Here is a 12014-nt window from a genome sequence, read left to right on the forward strand (position 1 = left end):
TAAAAAGGTTGAAATTTACTTTAAAACGACATTTTGTTAATACAGTGACTCTCAAAAGTATTTCCCCCCTTTGGACTTTTCCAACGTGGAATCAAAATGGATTTAATTAGGAGATTTTGCCATTGATCAACACAAAAAAAGTCCATAATGTCAAAGTGAAAAACAAAATCTATAAAATTGTTCTAAATTAATTACAAATATAAAACAGAAAATAATTGATTGCATAAGTATTCACCCCCTTTGCTATGACACACCTAAATAAGCACTGGTGTAACCAGTTGTCTTTAGAAGTCATATAATTAGTTGAATGGAGTCCACCTGTGTGCAATTAAGGTGTTTCACATGATTTCAGGTTAAATATACCTGTCTCTGGGAAGTCCTACCATTGGTTAGCACATTTCCTAACAAAAACTACATCATGAAGACATGGGAATATTCAAAGCAAATCTAGAATAAGGTTCTTCAAAAGCACCAATCAGGGGTAGAATATAAGAACATTTCCAAGGCACTGAACATCCCCCGGAGCACAGTAAAGTCTATTATGAAGAAATGCAGAGAATATGGCACAACTGTGAATCTGTCTAGAACAGGCCGTCCTCAAAAACTGAGTATCCGGGCAAGAAGGGCTCTAGTTAGGGAGGCCACTAAGAGGCCTATGGCAACTCTAAAGGAGTTACAGTCTTCCATGGTTGAGCTGGGAGACGCTGTGCATACGGCAACAATAGCCTGGGTGCTTCACAAAACTGGCCTTTATGGGAGAGTGGGAAAAAGAAATCCGTTGTTGAAAAAAACTCACATTAAATCTCAGAGTTTGCCAGAAGGCATGTGGGTGACTCTGAGATCAAGTGGAAGAAGATTCTATGGTCTGATGTGACCAAAATAGAGCTTTTTGGCCTCAATGCTAAGCGTTATGTTTGGCACAAGCCTAACACCGCACATCATCCTGAGAACACCATCCCTACCCTGAAGCATGGAGGTGGCAGCATCATGCTATGGAGATGCTTCTCTGCGTCAGGGCCTGGAAAGCTCATGAAGATAGAGGGCAAAATGGATGCAGCAAAGTACAAAGAAGTCCTGGAGGAAAACCTGCTGAAGTCTGCAAGAGACCTGGGACTTGGGAGAAGATTTATCTTCCAGCAGGACAATGACCCCAAACATATAGCCAAAGCCACACTGGAATGGCTTAAAAACAAAAAGGTCAATGTCCTGGAGTGGCCCAGTCAAAGTCCGGACCTCAATCCAATTGAGAATATGTGGAAAGAGTTGAAAATTGCTGTTCACCAAAGGTCCTCATCCAACTTGACGGAGCTTGAGCAATTTTGCAAAGAACAATGGGCAAAAATTGTAGTGTCCAGATGTGCAAAGCTGGTAGAGACTTATCCAAATAGACTCATGGCTGTAATTGCTGTCAAAGGTGCCTCTACCAAATATTAACACAAGAGGGTGAATACATATGCAATCAGTTATTTTCTGTTTTGTATTTGTAGTTAATTTAGAACAATTTATAGATTTTATTTTTCACTTTGACATTATGGACTTTTTTTGTGTTGATCAGTGGCAAAAACTCCTAATTAAATTCCTTTTGATTCCATTTTGTAACACAGTAAAATGTGAAAAAGTCCAAGGGGGGGTGAATACTTTTGAGAGCCACTGTAGCTGATGGAATGATCTTGTTCAATTTGTTTTTGTGATGGGGTTACAAAGATTCTAAGGGCATATATCAGGGATTATGTCCCTCTAGCTCAACTGTATGGAATGGAATCAAGATTTCCATTGAAGTGTGCGGTTCAGACATGTGTGTTGAGACCTGTTTGTTCAAACCTGTGTGTCTGGACCTATGTGTTTAGACCTGTGTGTTCAGACCTATATGTTTAGATCAGTGTGTACTAGACCTGTGTGTTTGGACCTGTGTGTTCAGACCTGGAAAGGCTCTGTAATTATATATATATATATATATATATATATATATATATATATATATATATATGTGTGTGTGTGTGTGTGTGTGTGTGTGTGTATCTGTTTGGGTATGACAGGTAAATGGCTTAGCTTGATTTTCATAGTCAAAACGAAAGGACCTTTCTTTGGAATCCCTGGGAAAACAACCACGATTATTGTACAAAACGTTTAATAGATGTTTGGCAAATATATATATATATTATATTTATATATATATATTATATATAATATATATATATATATATATTATATATTTATTATGTAGTGAACATTTAACGTGTACCTACCTGGTAAATTGAATAACCGATTACTTAAGACTTCCGTAACCAAACGTAATTGGTTGCACCCGAGCTTATTTAGTAGTGAACACTTATCTAATGAAGACTTTTCAGGTTTTTATTTTTAATTGGTTTGTTTTTACACCCACCCCCGCCCCCAACCCATTTTTTTCACACATTGAAAGTGTTGAGTAGGTTGTGTAAATTAAAGGGGAAAAAAAATCCCATTTAAATGCATCAAGATTTCAGGTTGTAACACAAACTGTGAAAACGTCCAAGGGGGGTGAATAATTACTATAGACACTATCTATCTATATATATATATATATATATATATATATATATATATATATATATATATATATATATATAGACACACACACACACATAATAATAAAAAAAAGTTTAAGAACCACACAGAAGTGTCTTTTCCTGAATACTTGCCTGGTTTGGTAGTTGTAGTTTTTAAAGGTTTATCCGAATGGAACTGTCATACATCATGTTAATGAAGGAAATACCTCAGCATCGTATTGTTAACGCCTAGAAAAAAAGATAAAAGATCAATATCAATTCATGTTTATTGTCATAACAAAATACATTACATTATCCACAAAATAGTAACTCTATGTAAATGTTAATATTGGGCTAATTATGAATATCATATTATCATATTTCCCATTTGTATGTGTAGTAAAGGCTTATATCTTCCAAAAAGTGTTCTCTTGGAACCAGCTTCACAAACAACACATTGGCAAGATTGGAGTCAACGAGAGTCATAGCCTTCTATAGTTCACACACACACACACAGGCACAGTGAGCATTGAAATGTTTTTTTTTTTTTTTTTTTTTTAAAGCAGTAAGAACCATTTAGAACTCCAAAAATGGCAAGTGGCAAATTTATATCAGAACAGATCTTTGTTTTGATCAAGAAAGACAGCATTCCTTAAGATGCTAAGATGGGTTAATACTCTGTTGTAACAAGCCTTATATTTCCCTGCTGAACCCTGATTCACAGTGAGATTCTCAATCTCTGTTGTAGCTCCTCAGTGAGTTTCTGTTTGTGAAGTGAATGGGTACAGAATTTAATCACTTGGTGGGGTTAGTGTTATCAGTATTTGTGGGGGACCACTGTATGTCTGTCCATCTTTATGCCTGTGGAAGGGTGGTGGGTAATTCACTGACACAGGAGAGAGACAGGTATAATTGACAACACCACACAGGTGCCTAGTTTTATTATCACTGACTCTTTGATTTGTTTTACCCCGCAGAGGGTTCTATTGTCCGTGGCCTGAGTATCACCGATGATAGACAGGACCATGGAAATACCGATAGGCGAAAAAAAGGGAAAAATAAAACACGGTAATAAAACTACAAATAAAAGGTGCTGCACTTAGCAGCTTTACCCCGGTCGTCGCTACCCGCACGACCTGGGTCACCGACCTTCGCCTACTAGCCACAATACTTCAGGGTTCTGCCCAAGGTTTCCCCTCTACCACCATGTCTGTCTGTGGTTTCGTTTTGTTCATTTTTTGTTTTTCATTCCTCCCGGGTTGTCTCAATCCTGGAACCGCGCTTCCGTACTCTCAGCACGTCTAAAAGGGCAGACCTGAGGAAGCAGTAGAACATTATCTTATAGGGCTAACAATCTCCCCAAGACCCACCTCCCAGCCACTCAGAGAGGGAAAGTCCACACACACCCTTTCCCATCTCCCTGTGTCACTGCCGTGACTCGCAGACGGGTGTCGGACAACTGCTGCCCTATTCCTGCAGCACTATGAACACGCCAGCAGAGTCAACACAGATCTCCCCCTGCTACAATGCCACATTTACATTTTTAGATATCTGTTCATGAAATGAAACTTGGTTTGGACATTCATCCAGTCCTGGACGGCTTGTCATCATTGACACAACCATGAATTTTGCATTGTATCAGAAGATTCTAGAGGAGAATGTCAGGCAATCCATCCATGAGCTGAAGCTGAAACAAAAGTGTGTCATGCAGCAAGACAATGATTCTAAACATACAAGCAGATCAACAAAAGAATGGCTGCAGAAGAAGAAATGATGTGTTTTCGAATGACCTAGTGAAAGTCACAAACTTTTTCTTGGCACTGTATATCATAATGAATCAGACCTGAGCTTGGAAGCATGTGCAGATATCTATCATATCCTATATCCTAATGAATCAGAACCATGCCCCAGCTGCAGCCTAACCAGCAGCTTCTCACTACAAATCATCCAAAACTGACAGAATAACTCTCAATCCTGCCTCATTGACCGTCTCTTATTGTTTTTATTGTTCCTCACTACCACTGTGCTCACTACCTTGTGCAACTGTAGCATAATAAAACAAATGACATTGTTCATGGGCAAAATACATAATGCACTTCAGTCATCTTTGCGTATTGATTTTCCCTTTTGAAACACATTGACTTGTGATTAAGTGCTAAGTGTAAGCCAGTCTAACCTTCCTTTACTCATCCACCCAGACACCCGTTCACATCATCATGTCACTGTGTAGGCGCTCATTCACCCAGACACCCACTCACATCAGCATGTCATTGTGCAGGAGCTCATTCACCCAGACACCAACTCCCATCAACATTTCACTGTGCAGGCGCTCATTCACCCAGACACCCACTCACATCAACGTGTCACTGTGCAGGCGTGCATTCACCCAGACACCCACTCACATCAACGTGTCACTGTGCAGGCGTGCATTCACCCAGACACCCACTCACATTAACGTGTCACTGTGCATGCGTGTATTCACCCAGACACCCACTCACATCAACGTGTCACTGTGCAGGCATTGATTCACCCAGACACCCACTCACATCAACGTGTCACTGTGCAGGCTCTCATTTACCCAGACACCCAGTGGCAAGGCATTCAAACTAACAGTTTAAAAGACCAAGGACACTAGAACCTGTGCCATTCAGAGTCTTACAGCAATAATGAAACAGCAACCTACAACTTAAGAGTCCAGCCCCTTACTGATGTTAAGCAGACAATATAATGAATTGGTTGGACTATTCCTGGAAGTTTTCAGTTTAAACAATCCTAGCATTTCATGCATGTGGATACTGTAGGGAGAACACATAATTTAGCAGCTGTGGTACAGTCCTTTCCGTTCCATTCCATTCTGTGGCATTTATGAAGTGGGGGCTTTATCACACTGCACTAAACAGCTGTGCTAGAGGTATCCAGAGCATTATGGTACCATGTGGAGGCTGTCATGTTAATGTTATGGTTGTGCTGTAATAATGTAGCAAGTTTACAATATGAAAAATACTTCCATTCAGACATCACAGAATAGTCCCTGTCATGCTAAGACTTGGTTACTATAGCAACTGATGCTCTAAACACCTGCTTCCCTGCAATTTTCTCCAGCCCTGACTTTTATACACAAGGGCTTGTTCTGTGTGAAGACAAGCTGTGTGTTAAGCGTTAGGAAATTTGGAAGGTATCACAGGAGGAAGAGAACAGCCATGTTCATCACTCCTTTCCGTAGCACATTCATAACGAGCCTGATTAACCTTCTGTTAATTGCTTTAACTCCCTCGAAACGAGTGCAGTCAATTCCCAGAGAGCTCCTGATGTTCTGGGTTTAAAGGGAAGCTCATTTCACATTCAAGCAGAAAGTGCAAAAACACAGCATATCATCCAGAGAAGGTAATTCCGTACTTCAGGTTGTGCAATGCTATGAAAGAAACACATTTAGCAGTGGAGCCTCATGTATATAATACAGTGTATTATCAGCTCTTGCATATTTTCCATTGTATTTAAAGACTTGTGAAGTTACTTTTTTTTAGTGTGTTCTCAATGAACTGGTTACCTGTCTGACATTCTATTCCAAGTTGTTTGCTGATTGCACCTCTAAAGGTGGTTATACGCTTGTTCTCCAAAAGTGGCTGTGTGATGTCCTCTGATTTACTGGTTGTTATCATGTGAGTCACATGATCAAATGACTCACAGGAGATGCAGCGATTGCAATAGAGTTCCAAAGACTGCTTTGGAAAGCAGGAATTAGATTTTTATTTTTTTTTTAAACTTAATTCCCATGAAATATGGTTTCATACCCCAGCATTTCAGACACTCATAATGAGAAATCCAGTGTTTGAGGTGAGATTTACTAATTGAAAAGCTTTCTGAGACATTGGTTATACCAGTCTGGCTTATAGCTTCCCTTTACATGGAACTGGTCAATGGCCACAGCATTGCTGCGTGCCTGAGATTGCAGTCTGAAGCTTTTGAAGTATGAAAGCACAGATGGATACTGAAAGGGAGCCTCTGTGGCTGATTCTTGCACCAGTCATCTTTATTAAGAGATTGTGATACAGGCAATCATACCACTTACAGTGCTCTGGGATTATTGGTCAAGGGTTTACCAATAATCAAAGATTCTCTATTGTTTTTTCTCTGCTTAGATCATTATTTGCTGTGCGTACTAACTCCACAGCAAAATAAAAAAAAAACAAAAAAAAAACAGAAGTCTAGACAATTGTGGGAAACTTAATGTATGGCCTGCTTCAGTGCAATATTGCCTGCTTTGCTTACAAGCTCCAATGCTGCTTTCCTGTGCCTCTCCAATAAAGAGCGGAATTCAGAGCCTTTGAAAGCTCCAAGGCCTCAGGTGGCAAAGGTCAGAGTACAATGCAGACTTATGCGCCTGGAATCGAACTGTGCAAGGAAATAAAATGATGGAAAACACAGATGCAGGGCTTGGAATCACAGTAGAGAGCCATGTTTGTGACTAGCAAATGGTAGACAACATGAACGCTGTTGAGAGAAGGAAATGGGAAAGATTTTAACTTTACAGATATTAGTCAATGGGTCATTATTATCTCGCATGTACTAGAAAAACTATTTATTAACAGTGTGAGCTGAATTGACTTAGAACTATAATAGATATTACACCAAATGGCGTCAGTGCATCAAGACAATTGTTGACCTGGAGTTTTCATAGCAATTACAGACAGGGTTTAAGAGACATCTTCCATATACTGCATACAGTCTAAATATTATACAAATACAGAAAGATACACATTTCTTTTATTGCACTTTAAATTAAACAAAGGATTCCAGTAATTAACATACAAATACATGTTTAGATAAGCTTTCATGTAACTGCCTAAATAATCAAGAGCAGTGAATAATTGAAAGGCCCTTCAATGATGAAGTATAACAGCGCTATTTATAAAACTCAAATGAATTAAATCAGGCTTTCAGTTTATGAAATCGCTTTATATATTGAGACGTTGCGGCAGGATGGGTCGTGTGGTGTGTGACAAGATCAAGAAGCAGCACACAGAACTCTGAAATGCAGACCTGAAAACTGCTGCAGCACTATGTTTATTAAATAAAAACAAAAAACTTTTCACACTAAACAAAATGCTGTCAAAAAACACAAACCAAAAGGGCACGTGGGCCAAAACAAAACCAAATACAAAAAGTCTAATCAAACAAATACCTTTGTAACCACTTCACAACATTAGTCACAATCATCTGTTTGCCACTCCATCTCTATAAGTCTCTCTCCTTCTCTAACCACTGATTTAATGAGCCCAGAATGTGTCCTTTTATACTGTGGCTGGAGCCTTAACTACCCATCAATCAAGCAATTACCTCATTATGGCTCCAGCCACATTCTTCACAAGGTTTTTATGGATGGGTAATTAACCCCGTCCTTGCCACAATGCACAATTCAAAAAATATATATATATATATATATATATATATATATATATATATATATATATATATATATATATATATATATATATATATAGGGTTATAATTATAATAAGGTTTATTGTCATTTTTTAAAGCACTGTTTAACCTAAGAGAATGTTTATAAAACACTCTTCAAGAATAACACAGAATCATTAACATTTTATTCATAGAGCTCAGTATGCCCTAGCTATGCAAGAGCCAAATTCTTCTGCACAGTTAAATACTTCATAGAATTGCAATGCTGGTATGGAAAGAGTAGATAGTCTAACCTTTACCTGAGGATCCTTAATAAGCTCAAAGTTATTCTAAATGAGCGTTGCTGAACTTATTTGTTTTTTCCTTCTTTACAGGAATATTAAACAGTTTAACAGAATGTTTCATTTTGTTATCTGGTTAGGCCATCAGGCCTCCCTGTAAGCTAAATCTGCCTGCCCACTTATAATATCTCATAAACTGTTTCTCACGCGGGCTTTATTTTTAATGTAATGTACCCTTCATTTAACATGGCCGGCAATATTGTAGTCATGTGGCTTTTTGGTTTCCGGATGAAGGAACCTCTTATAAAATATCAAGAAAAGATGGAGCAATTTCATTGGCTAACAAGTGTTCCAACCTATACAGATATAGCACAACTCTAAACTTTTAGAACCACTCTGACTGATTCACCTGACAGCTGGTTCACTGTGGTAGGCATAGAGTGTGTGTGTGTTTGTTTGGGGGGGGGGGTGGGGGGGGGGGGGGGGGGGGGGAATTGGAATTGGGAATTGGAAATGGAACTGAGTCCAACCCTGCATACAGCAAAGCCTTTTCTACTGCATATCCTCTACAGAATGAGTCCAAGCTCTCACTTATACTCATCTGGTGGTACATTAATATAACATTGGTTTTGGCATGGCATGCTGGAATGTAAGTTAGGTCAAGCAGTAGTTGGTCAAATGTACTGAGATCTGAAGAAATGAATAAAGTTGTGTAACTTTGTGTTGCAGACATTGTTATAAATTCAGTTAATTGATAATCTAATACATCTTTCAAAAGGATGTACTTGAAGCCCTGAAGTTAAGAAAGGCATTTTCCACATCACAGTTTGCACGGCTGTATTATTTATTGTTTATTTTAAAATATAAGAACTACAGTCAACTCTCTCTGTAATACAAATTTCAAGAAACCAGCAAAAAAAAACTGTATAATCAGGCATGTAGCCATGTGCATCCTGTCCGTTTTTATTGACGTTACAGTAACACTGAAATCAATTTTCAATTACAGTACAATTAAAAACAATTTTAAATTACTGTGCATTTTATTGTACATACAGCTGTAAGTGAACTTGTAAAAAGTATACATTGCAAATCTATGGGCATTTTTAAAGTACAAAAGCAAAGTGTCCTCTACATCAGGTATTGATCAAATCGGAAAAGCTGATGACCTGCATCCACAGTTTGCTGTTCATAGGCCTGTATTACTTAAACCCCAGTTTTTTTTTTTTTTTTTTTTTTTTCAGAATGGTTGAGAAACTGTTCACAGTAATGTTGAAATCTGCAGCAACATCTTTCTTTTTCTTGTATAATTAGGTGCACTATCCATCGCTTTCAACACCTCTAGTTGTGTCTGCAAGGTTAGTGCACATTTTTGTGCTGTTTCATGGAAATGCATCATAGGATCAGTAGTCCCAAAACAGCAGTAAAATACAGAACAGAGGCACTAATCTGAATGCAAGTGACTACATTTCCCAATATCCTTTACACTCAGCTGTTGTGCCAGGGCAATTCATTGTCTTCCCTGGAAGAGCTCCAAAGTAATTTGCACTAATAGGAAATTCATGTTGAGTGAATTTCTATTATAAGAAGTAATTTACAATAAGTGACTGCTTAATTTGACTGCTTAATTTTAGATGTAGAAAATGTGTAGCATCAGGAAATTCCTTTAATCCAAGTTTGACAATTGACTGTATGTAATGTTCCCTTTATCGGATTGACAGCGCCTGCATTTCAAATAAACCTCCCTACCTGGTCAGTTTGAGACACAGTCACCCCTGTCTGTGTCATCATTAAAATTGCTCAAAGCTAACATGCAAATGAGGCCACACCCCAAAAATAATGCTGACCACTGTCACTAGTGCAGAAGCAGTTTGCTCCCACTTACTCCAAGTGTTTTCCTCAAAATCAGGGGCAAATATGTTGTGCTCTAGCATTAGACCCCTATGATATTAATTTCAAAGCTTTGAAATATTGTCTGTCTCTGTGTCACTGACTCAAGTGTAGCCATCAAATGGAAAGGAAACAAAGCCAACAGGACAAGATTCTGAATATATATTTAGGGTTATGTTTCATACAAGGGAGGACACAGTAAGAGAGTCACAAGGTATTCTGTATTAATAAAGAACCAGATTCAATCATCACACACACACATGAAGACATCAGCTATAATGCTCTGGTGATGTGCATACTGCCCTGCTGGTGAAATGAGGTTCAAAGCTTCAGAACCACGAGCACAAAGCAGCCTGGCCCTTTTGCATAGTAGTTAAGGCTCACTGGCAGTGAGCGTGGTTGTCGGTTCTTGACCAGCCTCCACCCTGTTACATAAACAAATGCTAGAAGAAGATAAAGGCTTGTATCTTTTTTATATAATAGAAGATAAATACAAGTCATTGTTTGTGTATGTTTTTGGTTTGTCATATGATTGTGTTGTTTTTCTCATCATAGGGAAGAAGCTCTGATGTCTACATATTTTGAAACCATTGATGATCTCCTTTCTTCCTTTGGGCCGGTGAGGGACTGTGCCAAGGAAAATGGGGGATGTAGAAAAAACTACAAGTGTGTTTCAGACCGGAAGGTGGACTCTTCAGGATGCATGGTAGGTGCATGTGACTTTTCAAGTGGCTGTCATGATGCTATAAACCCTTCCTCCTGGCTGCCAGCTCTCCATTTTGAAACAAAAGAAAAGACAACTAGCCTCCCTGACACGGGACTGATCAGCTGTATAAGGCAGACAAAAATTTTGGCGAATGCCATCATCTGTTTCAGCTAATATGCCTTCAGCGCAGATGAAGGCATTAACCAAAACAGCATGCTGCCTTTCTCATCCAAACCATTGAGTGGTTGCAGTGATGGATGAACTCATTTCAAATGTATTGCATTGCAAGGGAGAAAGGTTTTTATCTAACCCCACAAAACTGCTCTTGTAGTTGCTTTGTCATTTGGAAACACCCTCATTTTTACTCATGAATCTTTTAATAAAAACATTTAAATCTTATGTGAAAAGGCAGCTGCTGATAAGATACACAGATTTACATTTTATTGGCTGCAAGATGTGACCTGAAAACTAACAGCTTTAGATTGATTTCAGGAGTAATTTCACAAGATAAATGACGTTTGGATAAATAATGCACAAAATGATGTTTGAGATGTGCTCTTCTGGTTTTAAATTATAAGGCAGTATTGGCCTAACAGGCTGTACAGATACATAACTACATAAACTGCTGTAATCAACAGTACGCTTCACAGCCACTGAATAATGCAAATGTGGGTTAAGAACTACAGTGTGCATTTCATTAACATTGTTGAAAACACATTGCTATTGTTTTAGTACTGCATATATATATATATATATATATATATATATATATATATATATATATATATATATATATATATATATATATATATATACACACACACACATATTGTAGCGTGGCTTACGGCCAAGGTAGACAACGGAGGAAAATAGCACAAACACAGAAACTGTAATGACGCGCTTTCCACACACTCTTAATAAACACAAAACTAATTCCTACACAATCCCCCCCCCCCCCCCCCCCAAACATTTATCCTTTGTTTTCTTTTATAGGGTGTGGCCAGGGGTAGATTGACAAATTAATCATTCAATTCGTACCATACCTGAATCACTCATTAAACACATCTCTCATCACCAGACACCCACACTCATGTGCATCCATTTGCAGAGCCTCTGCTCTGCACACACCCTCCTGTTACTTTGCCACATACATTGCCTATAGAAAGTCTACACCCCCTTTCAAAACTTTCA

General features: G+C 38.4%; 1 protein-coding gene across 3 annotated transcripts in view; it reads left to right on the forward strand.

Annotated features, from left to right (window-relative positions):
• Positions 1-12014, forward strand: part of LOC121303517 (astrotactin-2-like) — a 615708-nt gene that overhangs the window by 285963 nt on the left and 317731 nt on the right. For all 3 annotated transcript variants that reach the window (XM_041234251.1, XM_041234250.1, XM_041234252.1), the window contains one exon: positions 10673-10823. In XM_041234251.1, the coding sequence (XP_041090185.1) occupies positions 10673-10823 (151 nt within the window). The remainder of the gene's footprint in view (positions 1-10672; positions 10824-12014) is intronic.

Source organism: Polyodon spathula, chromosome 33 (assembly GCF_017654505.1).
Source record: "Polyodon spathula isolate WHYD16114869_AA chromosome 33, ASM1765450v1, whole genome shotgun sequence".
Lineage (NCBI taxonomy): Eukaryota > Metazoa > Chordata > Actinopteri > Acipenseriformes > Polyodontidae > Polyodon > Polyodon spathula.